The 23,339-nt window shown below is 35.7% G+C and overlaps 2 protein-coding genes across 3 annotated transcripts; one reads left to right on the forward strand and one right to left on the reverse strand.

The window, feature by feature from the left end:
- Positions 1 to 378: 378 nt before the first annotated feature.
- On the forward strand, positions 379 to 11,707 carry LOC112508214 (putative glucose-6-phosphate 1-epimerase). The gene is made up of 9 exons (XM_025113002.1): positions 379 to 644; positions 5,734 to 5,808; positions 7,278 to 7,334; positions 7,423 to 7,583; positions 7,776 to 7,916; positions 10,172 to 10,274; positions 10,354 to 10,453; positions 10,626 to 10,871; positions 11,450 to 11,707. Exons 1-8 carry the CDS (start codon positions 537 to 539, stop codon positions 10,838 to 10,840), a joined length of 960 nt encoding a protein of 319 aa, XP_024968770.1. The 5' UTR covers positions 379 to 536; the 3' UTR covers positions 10,841 to 10,871; positions 11,450 to 11,707.
- Positions 11,708 to 13,730: 2,023 nt separating this feature from the next.
- Positions 13,731 to 22,790, reverse strand: LOC112508213 (plasma membrane ATPase 4). Of its 2 annotated transcripts, XM_025113001.1 has the most exons (16): positions 22,528 to 22,790; positions 18,417 to 18,536; positions 18,090 to 18,326; positions 16,826 to 17,587; positions 16,624 to 16,746; positions 16,433 to 16,537; positions 16,167 to 16,311; positions 15,919 to 16,083; positions 15,596 to 15,834; positions 15,482 to 15,514; positions 15,298 to 15,379; positions 15,047 to 15,207; positions 14,789 to 14,962; positions 14,528 to 14,710; positions 14,255 to 14,436; positions 13,731 to 14,040 (listed from the first exon to the last, which is right to left on the reverse strand). In XM_025113001.1, exons 1-16 carry the CDS (start codon positions 22,582 to 22,584, stop codon positions 13,944 to 13,946), a joined length of 2,865 nt encoding a protein of 954 aa, XP_024968769.1. In that variant the 5' UTR covers positions 22,585 to 22,790; the 3' UTR covers positions 13,731 to 13,943. The 2 variants fall into 2 exon arrangements, with proteins under 2 accessions (XP_024968769.1, XP_024968768.1); XM_025113000.1 differs by having other exon boundaries at positions 13,944 to 14,040; positions 14,789 to 15,207.
- Positions 22,791 to 23,339: the final 549 nt, after the last annotated feature.

Genomic DNA, 23,339 nt, shown 5'->3' on the forward strand with positions numbered 1-23,339 from the left:
GTCGTAAGTAAACAATCAAAATGAGCTACGCAAATAAATCAGACAGACCAATAAACCTAATTAAGTCACAAGTAAACAGCTCCTTAGTCCATGTTATGCTTCTTACAAAATAAGTTCTTAATCTTTGCCCCGCTAACGGATAAGGTAAGTGAAATTCGATAGAAACATACCCAATAAGCATTTGTAAACGTGGCATGTGTTTAATTTTGATATTCTTGATGAATGCTTATTAATTGAAATTAACGCCTTTTTATTTTATTTTATTTTTATTACGAATATATATTATATATTTATTTTATTCCTTAAATTCTGAATTAACTTGTCTTTAATGGTGTAAAATTCTTTGTATTTAATGAGAAAGCGCTGGTTTTATTTATTGGGGGAAGAAGTTCAACACTTCCGTATGAGATCAACTTTGACATATCGAGACTAGAGAGAGAGAGAGAGAGAGAGAGAGAGTTGTACACACAGTAGCAGTGTTTGTGTGTGTGTGATCGTGATCGAGAGATTCAGGGCTAGGTTATGGGAGTTGATGAATGATGGATGAGATGTCAACAATCGAGAACAAATCTATTGAGATCACTAAAGGCATCAATGGCCTAGATAAAGTCATACTCCGCGAAATCCACGGCAGTACTGTTGAGGTAATCGTACAAAAATTCTCTCAGATTTGTTAGTCGGCTGCAATTTTACTGTATATCTTGTACTTGTTTGTGGATGTTATGTTAGCGCATTGCCGATTGATTCGATCTTTTACTTATATGATCTACCTTATCAAACTGTAGATTTGCTTTAGGTTAGAATGTTCTCTGCAATTGAGATCTAGCGATGTATGAACAGGACTTGCTTTATCGAAGGAATTAATGTTTGGGTTCATTCACGTCTTTTTGTAGTATGTGTAAGTTTTCGTTGAACTGTACCTGGCAAATATTTAGATGATTATAGATTGTCGTATGTTATAGTGTACATATAAATTAACAACGAAATAAATCTGTAAATATTAGCTCGATCTTCAACCAGATCATAGCTTGCAATTTAAAAGCTAGAGAAGTACATTTTGTGCACTTCATGGAATTGCTACTCCACAACAACATATGGATGTTCAATAGTAATATTTGTTTGCAAAAACCGTTTTATGATCCTTCCTTTGACATCATAGTACATAATACATATTGACTCTTATAAAAGAGTTGTTACTTTTTTAGAATTATAACCTCTGATTGGAATTTATAATAGCTGACTTAAAGCTCTTGTAATTGTCCAAGTAAAGGGTGAGTCCCATGTGTCAGTTTGTTTTTGATCGGGAGCGGGGTGGCCAACTTCAGTCGGTGCTGGCGCCTGCGGCAGCGCCTCACTGGAGCCATTCAGATCCCCCCGTTGTTTCCTTTTCCTTCCGCACCTTTTCCTCAAAATGTGGAAGAAAAATATGCACGAGATGCGATCCTTAATAGTTCACTGTTGGCGGCAGCCAATGTCCTGGGGTCCTAGGGACTCATTCTGACTGAAACAAGGGATCTCCCTTTACTTTTTCTAGGGTAAAGTCCTCTTAAATGGATTACTAGTTCCTTCCTTCCCAATCAATGCTAACTCTATCTTCCTCTCTTGTAATTTAGGAGATTTCCCCRGCCCATAAAGAACTGTAGTTACATACAACTCTCAAGAAGGTATTATATAATAAAAAAAGTAAAGGCACATTAGCACTTCTTTTTCCAATAAGGGGCGGAGCTTGAAGAAGCGAGCCAAGGAACGAGATTAATACAGAGGTTAAACGAGCATCCCACACCCAAAAGGTGCCCCACATAGGTCTTCCCTGAAACCCCCCGTAATCATTGCCAGCAACACAACCGTTGACAAATCCGCCTTAGCCTTAGGTAGTTGATGCTAGCCACAGCGGTATACTCCAGCAAAACGGGTCGCCATTTCGCGGAATCAAACGCCCTAAGAGGGACCCAAATGAATAGACTATGAAGGTGGCTCTTAGCTACATAATCGCTCAAAATCAAATTAGCACATCCATTTTCTTGCTCGTTACCTTTTTGAATAGGTCTCCCCCCTTCAATCTACAAAGTAGGCAAGCAAGAATGAATAAGCGAGAGAGGGAGAGTGAAAGGAATTTCAAATAGCTTTCTTTAATTCCCTTTGGGGGCAAATACCTCCGATCTCTATCGTAGGTGCCAAAGAAGAATGAGACCAGGATCAGGAACCAATTCGAATTTTGATCTTGGCTTAACTAACAAAAGAAAAATGGAACCAGATACATTCTTAAAGGAATGCTCTTTTGGTTACACAATATAAAAAAAAAAATATAAATATGCGAACGAGCATAATATATGAAGCGAGTATAGAGCTAGCGAATGAGCGTAATTAATATATGAAGTGAACCATTATACCTCAAGCCACGACGAAACAACTCACGAGCTGATGACAGCCATGCAACACCTGTATGAAAGTAAGTACCATCCCTATAAACTTTGGAATTCAGTTATAGAGAAATTCAGTGAGAAGCTTTCAGGTTAGGCATTTCATTCATATAGGAAGCTCCCCTTCGAACTTGGTATATTTGACGCGAAAGTTTTTGCCCAATTCACCAAGGAATATTTTGGTTGCTTTTGGCGGATCGCTTACTACTAGGTAGGCGAGGCTAGCTTGCCGGCAAAAGGCGATCACCCACAATTAGAACCATCTAAAATAACGTATATGATGGATCCATTACGAATGTATCGTCCCAGAAGACCATCACTTTGGTCTCACTGATCGATTCTTTTAGACAAGTCGTTGGTCTTTTAGCATAACAACTCATGCCACCAACAAATGCTTCACTGTAGGACGTATATCCATGCCCGAGGCATAAAAGAAGCATTTTCCACGGGATCCCGAAACCACCGGCCACCCCGACCTGAATAAGCAGGAGAAAACCCACAAGCTTTTATCCGCACCATGGCCTGCAACGAGTGGCGGGGAGCCTTGACTTGAAGCATTGTACAAGTGCTCTCAAGCTTCTTGGAGACATTGGATAATTAGGAACTACGTATCGCCTCCTAAAGAGTAAGGAAGGTGTGCGAAGGTAGGCTCAAGCTAAGATTTTGCTTTATTCCTCTATCTAGGCCAACATTTATTCTAACACTTTCACCAGCAAGGGCAAAAACTTCAAATCATCCTCAGACATTAAGTCTTATGGAATGACTTTTAGTTCCCTTGGTAGGACACCTCTGATCGTTCACCTCTAATGTGCATAAACTGAAACATTCTGGAGCTACAAATATAGTTATTAAATACCTAGCACCTACAAAGATAGTTATTAAATAATTAGCACCGCATAAAAGCGCCCGATTCACCAAGGAATATTTTGGTTGCTTTTGGCGGATTGCTTACTAGATACGATTTCACCTTGCTAATGAGAAGGCAAAGGAGGCTTCCTCAATTTGTCTTTGCTTTAGCCTCATTCCTAGCTCTTATAGGCATTGACTCATCAAGTTCCCATTGAGATAGGATCCACACAAGGAAAAGCACTTGTCATTTGTTGGTTATTAGCGGCATCCCAAAAACGTCTGGGTCGAAATATGGCTTTCAAATTAACGCCTACTTATCTTTTGAATCCAAGACTTGTTGGAAAGCACCCTTCTCCCAAAGTTACGGGGTCATTTTCCCTAAAGGCAGTGATAGGAGAAGAAAGACTAGACTTTGAGASCAGACCTCCACTGGCGTTTTTGCAATGTCCTCGTAAATGTAAACAAACCATGCATTATGTCATATCTCTTATGTTGTAACATCCACGAGTTATATGTTCCAGAGAGATGTATTTTAGTCAACTTATACGTGATTTGGTATATATATGTGGAGGACTATGTCTCATTTTCACCTTCAATAGTACTTATAATGGGTTTTAACTGGAAAATACAATGGACTAATCTGGTGTCTTTTGAGTCCACAAAGAGGATGGTGAATTAGGATGTAAATACCATTTGTGTTCATGAAAATTGATATAGCAGATATTTGGATCCAACATGAGTTAGTGTTTTAACAATGGTTTAATTGATTATATATGCGTATAACAATGGTTAATTGAGATTACTGATAAGAAAGATAGCAAATGCATCAATTTAGAATGGGTGTGTTGGACAAGATTGTTTGAGAAAATTGGAGGTACACCTGAAAAAAAAAAATGCTAGTACGGCAGAAAAAATGCCATCAAATCTTACCAGATATATTATAAATTATGTGATATTATCCTTATATTGATATCCCACTACAATAAATAAAAATAATAGAAGATTCAACCTTTTTTCTATCTTGGGATTGTCTTTTTGGTTCATTCTTTATGCATTTTATGTTTCTTTTTTTATTGTTAACATGATCTGATTTGAAGTTAAGCTCATCCATGTCCTCACTCAGTGCTGAAATTTTAGCTCGAGACCATGGTCAATGAGTATTAAGCTTGACTCTTTCTCCTTAGCTTGAATTGATCATAGCTTTCAATGAGATTACTGCAATTCATGTGTATAAGAGGATGGGAACTTGATGAAATATATCAGTTGCAATTACGAATGAAAAATAGCAAAGTGTCAGTTGTGTTCTATTATCCCTTGGCTGTACAAACTTGCACTGTTAAATGAGTTGGATTCTTTATGTTGGCAACATATCAAGTTAATAACATTTGTGGTCGTTTGATGGAAGGTCTCTAAAGTCTAAGCAAACCTGGATATAAATAGGACAAGTTTGGTCCCTATGCTAACTAAGTTTTATTTTTTGAAGTCAGTGTGGAATATATGAGCTATATTTCATGGCTTTCATTTAAAATTAAAGGCACCAATTGGGAAACTACTGAAAAACATTATATTGCATCTGTTAGTTTGTGCTTCTGAACATTGGAACCATTACAAATTGACTTATCTTGGCAATCATGACACCTCTGTTTTCAATTCTGTTGCATATGGGGTAGATCTTCAAATGTAAAAACCTTTTTTTATATGCAATCACCCTATGGATAAGGCTATGGCATCATTGGGTACTATATGGGAACCAATTTAATGTTTGAAGCAATATTACTGCATTCCATTTTAATTATATTAGTATTGCTAGCAGTCCCAATCACAAATTTTTTATACTAAATGGAATTGCTTGAAGAATATATGGAATTATATTTATAGATAGGTGGTGTATTGATAAGCTTTATGCCAAATTATGATGTCCTTGAGGCTTCTCCTGGATGTGCTAAGTTATTTCCACTATGGTTCTATTAGGGCAAGGAGGCTTTAGTGTTGGCTGGTAATGTAGGTTTTTTATGACCTCAAAAAATTATGGGATTGGTAGGTGATATCATTATTTAGTACTCGGTTGAAAAATAAATGCTACCAATTTTTGAAAGTTATATGAAGTCATTTTTTATTACTAATTTTCCGTTCACATTTTTCACCTTTTCATATCGCAACCCCATTGATTTTTCATTGTCAAAATGTAGCTCTTTATGGCTATATTTTGGTTTGAGATGCCTCTTGGGTATTTCTATTGGTGGTCTAAACTTCCAATGCTCAACGAGCTCCTAAAAATTGAATAAAAGAAAAGTAAAACAAGTGGCCATGTGTTGCGTACTTTTTGTATCTAACCATAGTTGTAGATGAATATGTTGAATGTATAATCATGCAGGCTGGGTTTCTCGATAATAATGTAGTTTAACTTTCAACATATCTGAATATTTTGCATCCATAAGGCTCTTTAACCTTTCTGTTCTTGCAGGTATATCTGTATGGTGGTCATGTGACATCTTGGAAAAATGAGCATGGAGAAGAGCTACTTTTTCTCAGTAGTAAGGTACCAAGTACCAACTACCCATAATTCTGTGTCGATGAATGCTTTTATACTCCCATTTATTAGGGCTGTAAACGAATCGTACGAACACGAACAGGGTTTGTTTGTGTTTGTGCGTTTAACTTCTCCCGAACAAACAAATGAACACGAAAAGGAACAAATTTTCTTGTTCGTGTTCATTCGCTAAGATGCTAAACGAATACACAATCCTTATCTATCACCATCTATCATGAGATCATTAGTAAACAACATATTAACTACTAAAACTTTAAAAGAATGGGAGGTAACTACTAAATTACATCATTTTACCTAAGAGATCAACATTATCATCAATTATTTAAAAGAAATATCATATGTAACGAATTTAAACGAACTGTTTACCGAATGTTCATAACGCATGAGACCACTGTTTGTTTAACTAGAAGAACTTTCCACCATATCGTTCACATACGGTTCATTAAATGTTTGGTTCATTTACAGCCCAACTAGTTATACTAATTAATGGGATAAGATCACTTGTAATCTGATCTTTGTTTTTTTCTTAGCACTGGAGTCCTAGTGGTTGATTCGAATAATGTTTGTTATGAGAACTACCTATTGCCAGCTTTGCATATAGGAGTTGATATACCTGAGAGTCTGAGAATGGCGTTAAAGCAGGGAATATAAATATAGTGCCTTTTTGGGAAACTTTTCCTCTCTTTATATATATGTGGGAGGGTAGAAGAGGTATGTCATAGATGCAACACCTGATTTTGTTGTTCTGAAATGTGATATATGGGAAGAAAGAAAGGTGAAGCTGCCTTCCAAATTTAGCCTCTTGATGACAGAGAAAGTAGCTTCTCTTCAATGATGTTATGCCTCTAGTTGGGTCATGCTAATATTTTCTTCCTAGTATACAACATCCCTGATAGACATCATAGAGTGGATAGCTATAATGGATGTCCAGTATGCCTAGATCCATGAATGTGAACAAATGAAGGGGCCAGGTATGGTAAATGTGGTGACATGCCTTTTCTTATTCAGTTACCTTTTATCGTCTTTCTGTGAACAAGTTCAGACATATGCATGGAGTGTTTGTGAAACCCCAATTAACCATTCAAGTGGTACCATCAAGTGTATAGCTCGAGTAACATCCAGCCCAGCCCCAAGGTGTAATAACTTGGAGGTTGCGGCCTAGAAACCCCCTGCGCTTTCCGAATTCAAGATTACAAAATTGCTCTGTTGGCAAATCACATAGTTTTTAATCTATCCAGAGATTTGTCTCACTCATTTCCATATCTAAAAGTGTTGTACCTTCTTATTTTTTTGGTAAATTTTGTTACTTCCCTCAAAAGGGTTTTCTTTGTTTTTCTCATCATATCTCCGGGGTTGAGAGTGGTTTATCCTCTGTGGGTTTTAATTTATACTTTGAACAGCTCTTTGTACATTGTGTTTTCTTCTTCAGTCATCCAGAAATGTATGTGTTTTCGCAGGCAATCTTTAAGCCTCCAAAGGCAATACGTGGGGGTATTCCTATATGCTTCCCGCAAGTATGTCTCTCTTATCTTTTTTTTTTTTTCTGTTCAAATTCACTGTTTTGGATTATCCTAGTCATGGACACCTGCTTCCTTGATGCAGTTCTCAAATCTAGGCTCTCTTGAAGCACATGGATTTGCTAGAAACAGAGTATGGATCATAGACAATGATCCCCCTCCTTTTCCTCCCACTGTCACCAATAGAGTTTATGTTGATTTGTTACTTAAGCCCACTGAAGAGGATTTGAAGATATGGCCTCACAGGTAGGTCTTATAGAAGTTTGAAGCTGTTGTGTCTACTAGACGATCTGATCAGAATGCTCGTAAATTCTTTGTGGATAGATGATTGTGAAGTTCTTTATGTTGTATACTTTGTCTGTTTATTTCTAACAGATAATTTATTCTGTGTGTATGTCTTATCGCTGCTTCAATTCCAACTCTTACATTCGTTTGTAGCTTCGAGTATCGACTGAGGATTACTCTTGGACCTGGAGGAGACCTGATGTTGACATCTCGGATCAGAAATACCAACACTGACGGGAAGCCATTTACATTTACCTTTGCATATCACACCTATTTTTCTGTTTCAGATATCAGGTAAATTGGTTTAAGACCATTCACTTGATATCCTATGACAGACTTGATGCATTTGGGGTGAAATATCATATATTATTGTTAATGATTCATTTGTGTTGCAATTCTGTGTTCATTTTGCAAGATAAGAATTAGTATTTTCTTATTATAACTCTTGTGCTAAACTTTTACTTGGACAATACTACATAGATATGAAACATCATCCAACATGTAAAGACCATAAAGAAGTTCATGCACTAATGTGGTAAATCTGTGTTCTTGGATATTTTGTTTCTGATGACCAAATTGATAGCTTATTTATTAAGTCGCAATAGTTTTGGATCATGCTTGTTGAGTTGGCTATCCTCTAATCTATGCTTTCATGTCTTATTCGAAGGTGCGAGTTTGCCTCTAGTGAGATGCAATACACATTTCATGAGATTCTGGATATCTTCTGCTTGGAGAGTATAAATCCAATGTTGGTTATATAAAGGATCTCACATAAATAGTCAAACGTGCATCATCTTCTCTAAACTTTGACCTCATTGCAAGTTTGCTTCAAAGTTGAATTCCTTGCACGTCTATTCCTTAAAATGAGGAACCCAAAAAATACCATCAAATACAAACCAGTTTAGATCTGCTCTTTTCTTACATCACACCTTTAACCACTTTTCATGAGCACGTCATTTTTACCCATTTACTGATAGAAACCTTTTTGTTATAATGTATGATTTTTTCTTGAGGATTTTTGATCATTTTGTGTAACCTTCTTTAATTTATATAAGCAATTTAAGGTTTTGGACCAACTTGTAATGGGTGGAATTCCAAATATTTATCTAATTTGAGTTGGAAGCCTGTATCTTATACCGTTGAAGGGACATTCTGTTATCCTTTGGCACTTCATATTTGTAAATTTTTGTCATGGGTTTAATTTGGTCTTGGCCTAGTGTTAGCTGCATCCTTCAACCAACTGGGTTTTGTGTACTCTAAATGTTAGTAACAGGGGATGCATATCTTTTTATGCTTGAGATTCATCTCCTTCGCACCCTTTGGTGAATTTGTCTTGCTTAAAAAAGAGAAGTTGTTAAGAAACCTCTGGAGATCAGAATTTAAACTTTTAGTAAGCTAATGATAATAAATCTATATGTAGTATGCAGGTTTTCATACATTTAGGTGTGTCATCAGCATAAACCTGCCCTAAACCTTTGTGGCCTTGTAGCCCCAACTTCCCCAAAACCCCTCATCTTGTGCCAATCCTGAAAACTGGTATCCTGAGAGCATAGTGGTGGCAGTACTTCAGTGTAGGAATCCTGTTCTTTCTGCATTTCTTTTTGAGCCAACCAATCTTGCATGACAAGTGATGATAACGGCTTAGCATATTATTCACAATAAAAATAATCAACAGATTTGAATAAAAGTGCATTATGGATTGTACAAGACACCAAGTGGGATTTACTTATATTTGCACAACAATATGATCTGAATTCTGAATCATGCAACTTATCAAGACAATTAGAAAGGGAAACACGTCCTTACTGAGACATGCTGCCAAGTTTTCCTTCTCAGGTGACTTAAATCATCTGATTTTATTATAATCCAAAAGCCTTGGAGTTCTATACTCTGGTGTGAAGAGCATGAAGAAAGGCACGATGCTCCCTGAGAGTAGTATGGCATAATACAGTAAGAGTAAAAACCAATAGAGAGAGGGTGTTCTAGCCTTCTAGGGGATGCAGAGAGCTGTCAACAATGAGGCACATATTTTTGTCTTGGTTATGATTATTGATGATTCAACTTTCAAACAAGCTTGGGCATGAAAGTTGATGAGAGTGTATCAGGGGATGGGAGGAGATGATGAAGAGGAAGTCGCTTAAGTTTTCCGTTATTGTACTCTATTTAAATCTGATCCTTTAGTTTAGTGCTTGGCATGTGGTTTAGTTTGAGGTTCTCATCGGAGATTCTCACTCTTTTGTATTCAAGGGAAGGGGGTTGCTGATAAGATTCGGATGAGTTAACTTTTTGTAGATCATGTTATTTATTATTTTTCTAATATGAATAATATGATTAGTTTGAAAATATTTTATGAGAAAGATGCTTATGTCTAGGTTGATTATGTTGATGGCAATTAACGATGGTAAGTTTGGACCTATTCCTTGTTGCAATGACATGAAACAATCAGTTAAAATTCTTCACGTTCTCATTTCTTTTTCATTTTACCAACTATCTAGTAGGATCAATGGTGATCTGTTTCTAAAGAAACCATCTTAATTTTCTCCATCCAGTGAAGTTCGAGTGGAAGGATTGGAGACACTCGATTATCTTGACAATTTGAAGAACCGGGAGAGATATACAGAACAAGGGGATGCAATAACCTTTGAATCGGAAGTAATTTTGTTATCTCCTCTCTTATTTTGATAACACTTTGCCATGGTTAGGCTTATGTAGTGTTAATTGTTTTACCCAGGTTGACAAGATTTATCTCAGCACACCAACAAAGATAGCAATTCTGGATCATGAAAAGAAACGAACATTTGTCATTCGGAAAGATGGACTTCCTGATGCTGGTGAGATTGTGCATTTCTGCTTAAGATTTTTCTATGCCTTTAGAAGTTACTCTTGAAGTAGATCAAATCAGAATCATCCTATTTTACAACTATACCATGTTGTTGGTGAAATTTTGTTCAAAGTACGACATAAGTAACAAGATAATGTGCTATTTTTGTGTGTCCATAATAGTGGTGTGGAATCCATGGGATAAGAAGGCAAAAACCATCGCTGATCTTGGAGATGATGACTACAAACACATGCTTTGTGTGGAGGCAGCAGTAATCGAAAAGCCCATTACATTGAAGCCTGGTGAAGAATGGAAAGTGAGGCAAGAACTTTCAGCTGTTCCTTCGAGCTATTGCAGTGGGCAACTCGACCCTAATAAGGTTCTCCAGAGTGGTTGAAGAAACATAGGCTGATCAATATCATGTACAGGTATGCTAGCTGAATCCAATTACATCATGCCACCCCAGAAAGCTCAGTGCTTGCATTAGTTGATTGTGTATTACAAGAAACCATCAACCACTTGCTGTGATCGGTGGTGTGTGTGTGTGTATATATATACATGGAGGATCAAGTAAGAAAAGCGAAATGGTTGAGAAACATATGAATAAATGATTCATATGTAGATCATTGATAGAAGGAAACGTGGCTTCACATATGGATCTTCATATGTGAATAACTGGTAAAAAGATAGGTAAGTGAACATGGGTTCACATGTGTGCCACAATCTTAATTAGCCTCCTATCGAAGGTTGTTGCATAAATGATCTGAGTTAGTTTGATCACTTCACGAGTCGACTTCAGTAATGTTTCATGATCCAAATATACAAAGCGTAATTTCATTTCAGCATCAAGATCGATATCAGAACTGGCCAACTTTCCAATATGCTAAAAAGAAAAATCCATATTTTTTATACTTCAAAAAAAAAAAGAAAAATCCATATTTTAGTAGTTGTGATTTGAGGCTTTTTTATGTAGCCACTCTCACTCGTGCGACTCTCTTTAATGCAGGTCTGTGGTGAAAGCAAAAAGCTCATGCCAGCTCTTCTGTGAGTCCTATTTTTCTTGTGTAAAATTTTCATTACATTGGTTAAAATGGTTGAACTCTTTTGAGCAGAGAAGTTGTCAAAAATACCATTATTCACTAGAAACTACTGATTGTAATGGATGGCCAAAGAAGCATAAAGAGATGGTCATGTTGTGGTTTTGATAAAACAATGTATTCTAAACACAAGTACTTCAAAGACGATTATGTCTTTCTTTCTACTAGATTTAATAGCCTTATTCTATCATTCACTCTGATTGGATGCAATTAACACTTTAAAAGTGTAAATAGGGACTGGTCTAGTGGTGTTTTGAAGGCTTGAGATTGTTGGGTTTGTCCATTATTAGCCAGAGATAGCATGTTAGATGCAATATGAATGACATGAAAAGTTTGATTGATGCTGGATTCATGTAACTAATTAGTTTATGTATAGATTAGGATGGTATCATGGTATGCTAATATTAGTGAAGGTAGTGCATGATACGTTCATCCTGCCCCTGCCCCTGCCCCTGCCCCTGCCCTTTTGATATGAAAGACGTGGTGTCACTTTGGAGGGAGATGGTATAAAGTCTGTATTTACGTTGGTGGGGTTGATATACACATACACAAAGGATCGTGTAAGAATAGGAGTTAAAAGTGAGATGTGTAAGAAGGGATTTGAACTCTTGATCACTTTTAATACCAAAACAACACACCTTCCTTGTCCTTGGCTCCTTGCATTGTGATTGTCAAGTATTGCAAAGAGTTAAGCCTTTCAATGGTAAGAATAGACACATCAGTTTGCCGCAACTGAAGGATGTCATTGATTTTATGAAGTCAGAAACAGATCCAGATGATAGCCTTCGGCTATAGGAGGTTCATTAATAAAAACAAGGGGAATGAAACTTACCATTCCTTGTCCTACTCCAATCTGAAAAATTAATAGTGATGATAGGAGTCCCCAAGAATAAGTTATATATATATATATATATAGAGAGAGAGAGAGAGAGAGAGAGAGAGAGAGGAGTAATCAAATGAAAACCACTCCAATTTGTAAAAACCGTAAAAACTGCTTTCATCCGTCGATTTCATTGTTTAATCTTATGAAATTTTTTCATGAAATTGTTTGATCTTGTGAAATTGTTTCATATAATACTTTTTTTGATGAAGTTGTTTCATATATGGTTATAAAACTGTTTCATATTAATGAAATTTTAATGAAACTTTTTCATGTATTTCTCTAAAATTAAAATAATGAAGATAATATCCATGATTAACATCCTCCACAATAAAAATGATTAATCAACCTCTCATAATAACAAAAAAATGAACAAAATGAAAAAATTATAATTGGTGGAATGAGGTTTTTACAAATTGAGTGGTTTTCATTTGATCGCTCCCATATATATATATATATATATATATATATATATATATATACTTGGGATCATGTGAGACCAAGGGTTTTTCATGAGACCCGTAAGACCAATTTTTAACCCTTAAATTAAATCTACAATCTGAACATTCATAATCACAAAATTGCCACAAAACTTTTCAATAATCACAAAATTGTTACCGTACAACTTTAGACCATTAGATCATTAGCGTATAAAGTTGATCAATGAACATAAATTGGTCTTACGGGTCTCACGAAAAACCCTTGGTCTCACGTAAACCCAACCATATATATATATATATATATATATATATATATAGAGGGATGTTATTCTACACCCTTTGCCATTCCTACACTCTATACAACCCTCATCTCAACCATTCAATTTTTAATCAATTAATTGTTTCCTAATATAAAGTATTAATCATAATTAATAAACTCTATTCATATTCCATAAATATTCAAATAATAATAAATGAACTCCAATCATTTTTATAAATATCTCAATTAATTGGGTTGCAAAGGTTGTACAAATGCACAAGGTTGTAAAAGAAATATACCCTATATATATATATATATATATATAGGGTATATATAATATATAAAGGTACCGAACTTTGTCTATACAAGTCTCAAATGAAACAAAAAGAAAATGTCATCTCAAAATTTTAACTCATTTTAGTTTCCAGTGACTTGTTATTTTCTTTAAAAGGCAATGGCTTTCGGTTTTAAAGGGTAGATAGATAAACTGAATATTATTCAGTAAAAACAAAATGTTGATCATCTGAAATCAACCTTTCTTAACAATCCCCATGTTTTAAATCCACAAGAACAAAGTATTGTTGTAAGAGCTGTAGATTACAAGCAGCACATGGAAAGCAACAACCTCTAAAGGATTGGAAACTACGTTATGGGAAATGTTTTACATGGCTTTTTAAAAGAAACAACCATACGCAGTAATTAATAATACTCAGAAATACCAGTTTCGGGGGGTTATGTCCCCCGTCTTTTCAGATATCATTTTATCCAAGACCACCTACTAGTCTCATAATAAGTTAAAAAGAACAAACAAAAACAGACCCCCCTCACACTGTGTAATGCTGTTGAATTGTGTCAATGTCCAGCCCCTTCAGCTTCACCACCGACTCAACGTGCCCCTTCAGCGTAAGCACCTCCCGAAGCCTGCACATCACCACCTTCCTTAATAACACACTTAAAAAACCCAACCCAGTTAATCCCACACCCAAGCAAGGTCAAGGGGCTGTATTCGTGAAGACCCCGGCTTGTAAAACCAAAAATCAACTCAAACAATAGAGCAAACTACGGCTACATGTATGTAATAAAAACAAAATTAACTACCAATGTTTTTACCATTCTTATAAAACATTAACATTACCTTGCCACTTCAGCGCGTCTCTTGGCCTGCTCTGCGATTTCAGACAGTTCCCTGTAGCTGCTCTTTTCATTGAAGATGTTTGAAGTTTCTGGTGCTTGAAGCCCGTGTAACGTCCTCTGAGCAAGAGCCCATTGAGCCTCTCTCTCTTCTCTTCCATAGTCTTTCTTGGTCGTGAAAGCAGTCTGTTCCAAGATCCATCAAGGGCTTTTAATGTCTAAACTACGTCCACATCAATCGAATTTTTCAACAACTAATGAAAGAAAATCAATGTACCTTGTTTTCAAGCAAGTTGAGCCAGGCTTTCCCACTAAGGATGTATCGAATAGCGAATTTCATTAGGTCCAATGGGAAGTAGAACACGATACTGTATAACCAGATGACACCGGCCCATCCCCACCCTACTCCTTTGATTCTTGCGAATCCCCACTCTGCATATACTGCTATTAGAGTTGCAACCTGAAATTTTTTCATGTTATTTATTGGTTTTTGGTTCATTCATCAGAAAACAATGTTTTGAAGCATTAGTTTCTTTACCAGTTGTGCTGCTAAGAAGGCACCCAACAACAACAGACCAGGACGTTCAACAAACGACCAGCTGCGAGAACGGGTGACGAAAATAAGAGCCTGGCTCACTATACTGACTTGGAGATATAAAGCAGCCATCATCTCGACTTCACTGTTTCTGATAGATTTCACACCAAATGTGTCCTGCGTCACAGAAACATAAAATGAGTGACGAAAAAAAAGGGCGACACTTGTATTTTCATTCCATTTCATTAATTTGTGACTTACTGAGAAGAAGTTGGTGTCCTTCATGATCCAGAAGAATATAACGGTCATCAATGCTAGGTAACCTCCAAGCACAATGCCAGTGGCAAAGATCTCTTTTAGTTTCCAGCTATCGGGTAATGGAGATGGTTTCACCCTATCCTTTGAGATTGTCATGATTGTTCCTTAAGAACATAAAATCAGACATTAGTAAAAGTATATTCTTTTCTTTTGATTTTTTTTCTAAATCAAGAGTAATAGAAGCAAAATCTCACCATCATTAAGGATGGCAATAATCAGAACCATGAAGGGAGAGAAGTCAAACTTCCATATCAAAGCAATGAACATAAACCCAAACTACAAAAGGCGTTTATCAGATGTAGCAAGTTAGGCGATAAACTGGGGAATTATAAATTCATAATCATAAGTGTAACAATTCAAATGTCACCTACAACTTACCACAATACGAATGGTGATAGAAACAGCATAGATCTGCAAAAAGAAAAGATGTTAACAAATAGAAGCTTTTTTCATCATTACTGATTGAAGGCCAGGGGGAGAGGAGGAACTAACGGTGTAATTCTTCATTCTCTGGAAAATTGCTCTACTGGTAAGCACTGCACTGATGATGACACTGAGCCCAGGCTCGGTAAGCACGATGTCAGATGCACCTCTTGCAGCATCTGTAGCATCAGCAACCGCAATTCCAATGTCAGCCTTCTTCAAAGCAGGGGCATCATTCACACCATCTCCAGTCATCCCACAAATATGCTTCCTCTCTTGTAACTTCTTCACAATCTCATACTTGTGTTCTGTATATTTAGATCAAAAGATTGAAGTTTATTCATTTCAAAGAAGATAGGTTCATCAAGAAATCAGTAGAATGAAACACCCACCTGGGAAAACTCCAGCAAATCCATCAGCTTTCTCAATCAACTCTTCAACAGGGAGTGCTGCAATCGATGCATCCTTGTGGCCACCAAGCAAAGAAGAAGAAGGATACATGTTTGTTCCCATACCAAGCCGTCTACCAGTTTCCTTGGCAATGGCAAGTTGATCACCTATACAATGATTGATTAAAGCAGGCATGATTTAGGTACGATATAAGTGAAAAAATTGTTCCACAATCAGGAGATATGATTACCAGTGATCATCTTGACATTTACACCAAGATTGAGAGCTCTGCGAATGGTCTCAGCACTGTCATGCCTTGGCGGGTCAAAAAGGGACAACAATCCAACAAATTGCCATGCAGCACCTGGGCTGTCTTTTGATTTTTCGGGCACTTCCTACAAATTTATGAACAAGGAGAGTAAGTAATCATGGTCCAACAGAAATGCTGAAGGTACGAACATATCAATCACACACAAGAAAACAGAAATGCATGTCTAGTGCATACAAAGTACAGACCTGTCTTGCAACAGCCAAAGATCGCAACCCACGTTCAGCAAATTTATCAATCATTGCATGAACTTTCTTCTTGAGATCTTCTTTGCAGCCACAGAGGGTCAAAATCTGATTCAATATTAAAGAGAATTAAATTTAATGACCAAGTGTTCATGAGATGAGGCACGGTGTAGGACGGAAAAGTGAAAAGTTACCTGTTCAGGAGCACCTTTGCTTGTTCTATGCCAGTTGCCACGCTCATCGATGTAAGTCAAAGCTGTTCTCTTGTCAACAGGGTTGAATGGGAGAAAATGGACCTCTCTAATGCCAGCTCGTGCCTACACACTCATTCATGTCATCCATAAGACATTTTTCTCCATTTCTAACTACCAAGAAAATAGATTTAGGAAGAGATACCTCTTTAGGATCAGCAAGGGTTCCAACAATGGCTGCATCAATAGCATCCTGGTTTTCAGTCCTCGAAGCCATTGCAGCAAAAAGCAACACCTGCTCCTTATCCACACCTTTGGCAAACACCTCGATCAAATTTTTATCAACAGAAAGCTTGTTAAGGGTCAGTGTTCCTGTCTTATCACTGCATAGGACATCCATTCCAGCCATCTCTTCAATTGCAGTCATTCTCTTAGTAATGGCACCCTGCTGTGAAAGCCTATGTGATCCAATAGCCATGGTCACTGAAAGAACAGTAGGCATTGCAATTGGGATTCCTCCAATAAGCAGGACCAAAAGATTATCAATTCCTTTTCTGTACTCTCTGTGTTGGATGGGGTACATGACAACTATCTCAACCAACATTCCGACGGCAATGGAGCAAATACAGAAGTTCCCAATTGCAGTGAGAACTTGTTGGAAATGCCCAACTTGGTTGGTGCTATCCACAAGATGTGCAGCCTTCCCAAAGAAGGTGTGAACCCCAGTGGCAATAACAACAGCTTCAATTTCTCCTTGCTTGCAAGTTGAACCGGAAAACACCTCATCATAAGGATTCTTGTTCACAGGGAGAGATTCACCAGTAAGGGCAGATTGGTCAATCTTTAAAGGATCACCTTCAAGAAGACGGGCATCAGCAGGAACGATATCTCCAAGTTTGATACTGATGATATCTCCTGGAACCAAGATGGAAGCTTCTTGCTCACTCCATCGACCATCCCTGAGAACCTGCAGTGAAAACACCATGGAAGGTGGGATATTATTAACATTGAAACAGAGTGGCATCTATTTGGAATGGAGTTGAAAACACCTTTAAGTTGAAAAATTGATCTTTTTAAGTCAGATTACTAATTCTATTCACATTTAGCATACCCAGATGATAACTACAAATTTCTCTTATCAATAATCATTCAATGTTAAGGATGCCCCAACTTAGTACCTGCTGGAAGCTAATACCCTCTGTAATCAACTAGATGAATACACATCTTGAAATGGAAAAGTTAACATCAACTACTTTTTACAACCAAACATTTGCACAAAAAAAAAAGGATAGTGTGAAAGGCATAATATGACAAAGTACAGCATCCTCTTCCCATTACAAAAACGTAAACTTCTTTTCTTTTACAATGTTATCCTTCCATGTTTCAGTTTTTAGCCACCTTCCATTTCAAAAAAAATTGTCCTGCCGCCTACATGAGAAGAAATTCTCTATTAGTAAATTATAGAATACCTTGGTTTTAGGGGCAAGGCCAGCCATAAGTGCAGCAGCAGCATTTCCAGCATTGTTTTCCTCGATAAAACTGATGGTTGAGTTGATAACAAGCAGGCAAACAATACCGACAAAGTCTTGCCAATCTGGTGGTTTTCCACCTCCATTAGCCAATGCAATTGCCATAATAGCTGCAGCTTCCATGACCCATGATAGAGGATTCCACATAAACCCAAGAAACTTGAGTAATTTGCTTTCCTGTTTTCAAATAGAAAAGAATATCGTCAACCATTTCAAAGTGAAGCTACTAACGGGAACCGACTAAAGGTTGATCATGATTGAGGATACCTTTTTCTCCTCCAATTTGTTAGGTCCAAAAATTTGAAGCCTCGTGGCTCCTTCATCTGAACTTAGACCTTCTCGGTTACATTTCAACTGTTCAAAAACCTCCTCAATCGGTACTTTCTCCTGTAGGTGAGAGAAGAAAAATCATCAGAGTTCAACTCCACTATAATTCTAAAAGAACTTGCAAGAAAAACAGTCTTGGACAAAGTCATGATTCTCTTAGCTACTTGTGTCATCAGGTAACTGAACACATCAAGCAAAAACAACACATGCTTAACAAACATGTAAGATGGAAACTCATTTAGTTTTGGTAAATGCTAGAATGACAAAGCACAGCCCAATTATGTTACATTGACTTGTACCTCGTGCACTAAAAACGGTATCATGCAATCAAGTTGGTCATTGTGGCACTAAGAGAAAAGATTAACCTGAATTTACATGCCTCTATTAGATTAGTTTCAACAGTAACATTTGAACCTCATAATTTTAAGTGAACAAAGACACGAAAATAAACAAGTTCAAATAATTCAATTAAAAAACATGACCAAAAGGGTCAAATAGAATAAGCACAAAGTTGCTTTATATTACCGTATTGTTTATCTTTACTTTAGTTTTATTCTACGATTTCATGTTACTGGCATCGGGTTCTAATTATTATGACCCAACAAAGAAAAGCAGGAAAGAGAATAGTGGTCCACTAAAAACAAGAACAATTTTATTTTTGAATTGGAAAAAAATAAAATAAAAGAAAACTGTAGTGGAAAACCAAACTAGCTACGGAAGGCATTAGCGGTTTAGTACTTTCTCCTAAGCTGCTTTGGACAGACACATGGAAATGGAAACCAGAGAGACATGCAACATGCCTAACCATCCTTTGTTGGTCAGGTTTGGCATACATCCAATCCCCCACATCACACTACTTTAACACCCAACATACACTTTAGTTTGGGAGGGGGAGATGTGACCAAAATTCATGACACCACTTCATCAACATAATCTCTTGTTCTTATTGCTTTAAACCCCCATGTGAAAAACTACTATATAGATAAAGATGATCGTAAGACACTAGTGATTTGAGGTATCACTAGATGGCAAAAACATAGCCCTGGAAATGTTTCCTCATTATTAAACAAAAAATAGTTGGATGAACAACAAATAATTTAATTTCTCTTTAGAATTAATCACTATAATAAAATGATTCAATTTTAATGCACTATTAAAGATTTTTGATTTTAGACTCAACTACAAGTCTAAGGAATTTATTTTCTTTCATATTACGAAAATCATAAATAAAAGGCATCTTTTCCTACAAAGAACCGTTGCCATTAACATAACATGTACTTTATAAAAAAAGTAATTATATAAAATACCAGCTTTATAATAAACAAATTTGTTGGTTAAAATATCACAAAACATTATTTTTATTTTATAGTGGATCAGTTATATTTGCGAATGACAAGAATGACTTCTTCCTCCGCATATAGATAGTTATTCCTTTGCTTTTAACAATTATAAGGAAAAAAATCATTTCTGAACAAATTTATTAAATCTTTAATACAACAATATTAAGTTTTATACTTTGGAAGCCAAACCTCATATTATTATATCATAGTTAATTGTTCTTAAAGAGTGAAAGGATTAATGATGTTTTCCTTGCAAGAAAACAAATATTGAATAACACAAATAAAGAGGTATTCACATGACTAAAGACAACAGACACAAGGGACATGGATAGTTGAGTAACGCAAGTTGACTTTCCACTTAACTCAGGGATGGAGGGACCCAAATGGTCTTCTAATTTCCATCCATTAAAAAGGCGGCACCTTGGCTAAAATAACTATGCCAAAGAGAAAGAAACGGGTGGGTGTCACTCACGCACCGAATAAGAAAAAGTCCAAAAAGCCAACCAAACCACACGAGAAAGCAAGGGTACATCGGGAATTCCGTGCCACAAAAGGTGGGGTGGGGAAAAAGACCATATTCGCAAAAAAAATAATACAAGAAAACAAAAGGCAACAGAATATAATCTTTGATTTTATATATGATTTTAAAACAATTCTTAGTTAATTATTTGTAACTCAACAATATGTTAAGGTTACTTTGAATAAACCATCTTTATTGTTGAATAAGTTCTCTATTAATTTCATACTCATAAACATCAATATCAACAATTTTTTATTTGTTTCCAACGTAAAGATTAACTTCCGTTAACTCAAAAAAAGATTTCATTTAACGAAATATATTTTATATATAATAAAGGGTCTTTGTGTGTTAGTTTATTGGTTGCACTTACCGTATATAAAATATATTATATACTTAAAAAAACATATATTTTATATAAGTTTTAGGGGGTGTTTGAGATTGCTTATGAAAATAACTTATTAACTTATTTCAGTGTGACACCGGTAATAAGCACTTTTGAATGTTTAGATAAACAACTTATACCGATGTCAAACCAGTAATAAAAAGTTTTTGAAGAAGTTAAACACTTCTGACTTATAATAAGTTATAATTGCTTTTGTAGAAAGACATAAATTATTTCAATTAAACAATCTCAAAGACCCCTCCCTTGTTTGTTCATCAAAATTATCATATACTTATTGCAATATAAATAAATAAAAATCACATTTTTATTATTATATAAAATAAAAAATCAATAAATCCAAGAAACGTCAGAGGTCATTAGTCAGAGCCGTTAAACAAAAAAACAATTGAAAAGAAAAGCATAAAACAAGAATAGAGGGTACCACGGACTTGTACCCACAATCCCTTCCCCTGAGATAAATTATTTTAGAAACGACCACCTTTCTCTCTCCTCTTATCTCAATTCCTTAATTGTTTACATTTATACCGCTTATCGGAATTAGTATAAAAAATGTAAAAAACCATTAAAAACCCAAGAAAGCAAAATAAGTATACTAACAATAAATGAGTAATTTAATATATAGAAAAAGACCATTAAATTAATTTTATATCAAAATTAAGATCATCAATATATTACAATAATAAAGAGACTTTTATATACACAAACATAAATAGACATAATAAAGAGTAAATCAGGAATAGTTTCTAAAAGATTTATAAGAAATAATAATAATAAATCACAAATTTTGATCAACCGTCATTCATGATTTATGCATGACATATTATTGTACGATATGATTTTTTGTAAGATTTAGACTTTGAATGCCGATTATGTGTTGCATAATATTTATATACTAAAATTGTTTTTCAACAATTAAAAAAATAATCTCTCAAATAGTTGTTGATTTTACTTTTTTTCTTTCTTTTTGTTCTAAAAGAAAATTGAACAAAATCTCAAAAAAGGAAATAGAATCTAGATTTGATTGCTTAATAGAATATATTGGTTATTATAAGAGCTTTGAAATAAATCTTGACAAATTGTGCAGATTTTTCTGGTCCATAATTTATTCAAATTAATTAATTCCCAGAAATTTAGTATAACAATTTCAATAAACCACAACCTTTGACTAGATATATTCAGAGGCTTTTAAAAGTCAAAGGAGAGTTCGATGTTCGTCTCTTGATTCCACACATGTCAACAGAGACGACCAATCAATGGGGATTAGTGCTCAAGAAGAGTCCCAAATTACTTATCTACCTCTGATTTTTTATATAACAATAATCATGGCGTAATTGAACAATTCCCTTTGATCATGCAAGTTGAATAGGAAAAGGAATATGATAATAAAAACAAAATCCTGAGATGGTAAAATCAAAATTAGATACATGTGTATCCTTTGAAAGTGATAGCAGAAACGAGAAGAAAAGATTTAAATATATTATTTGGACAAAATAAACAATCAATTTGTCGATTAGCATGGAAGCCGTACAGAAATTGAAAATCATTATTTTAATCGATTCGTAACTGATCCAAGGAATTAATAAGGAATTAATCAGTGAAGTAAGGTGTTTGTTTTTGAAGGAAAGTGTTCACAAGCGTGACCGCTCCAAAAGTCGATTCAAAACTACGATAGACGTTAAATGTTGTTGATGATGATGTTTTCAATCTCAAATCAAAATTGAAACTCAAATAGAGCATTAGTGAATCCATGAGAAGTGAACAGAAAAGAGCAGGTCAGGGTTTTCATACCAGATCAACAGTCTCGTTTTTGATCTCTTCGAGACTAAGAGCCTTATCGCCACCCATGTTGGCGGTGATTGGAAGAGCGACGACGACGATGAGGCCGAGAAATCAAAAGGCAATTAAGGAAAAGCAACAGAGATGAGTTAATTGGGGGAATTTAATGGCTGAAGAACAGCATGGATCAGTGGTAGCAAGGTTAATGAAGAGAGAGAGAATCAATGGAGTTTGATTCGTACTCAAACAAACCCCAAAGAGAGAGAGAAATAGAGATGGAAAAGGGTTTCTACAGCTGAGGTGTATGAGTGTCTCTTTATACTTCTTCACCAGACCTTGATGAGATGAGATACCCACCCGTTGAAACCTCTACCCTAATTGTGGACCCCTCTTTCCCAACCTCCACCCTCCCTTTTTTTCTTTTTTTAGTCTTTATCTTTTATTTTTTATTTTTTTATGTCATGCAAAGCAATAGCATATAATATTTTATTGATAAAGTAGAAATTATAATCGATAGTTAATTATAGGATTATTTGGTTGATTTTTTTTTATATTAAGGGATCGTTTTCCCAATTGCATACTCGGTAAGTGCTTACGGATATGAGTCAACACTATGATTTATTTTAATGAGCAAGATTTTAGTACATCAAAACATATCGAATGCAACAATTTACTGGCTAAGAGTCGTCATCCTCACTTACCGAGTAAGACTCTCCATCATTCTCATTGCTCTTACCTGGTAAGATTCTTGGCATTTCTCATGTTAATCCGATAAGGAAATTTATGAAGTAAACACTTATCAAGTAAGTTTTTAGTAAACGACC

Source organism: Cynara cardunculus (assembly GCF_001531365.2).
Source record: "Cynara cardunculus var. scolymus isolate 2C chromosome LG 2, CcrdV1, whole genome shotgun sequence".
In the NCBI taxonomy this organism is placed as follows: Eukaryota; Viridiplantae; Streptophyta; class Magnoliopsida; order Asterales; family Asteraceae; genus Cynara; species Cynara cardunculus.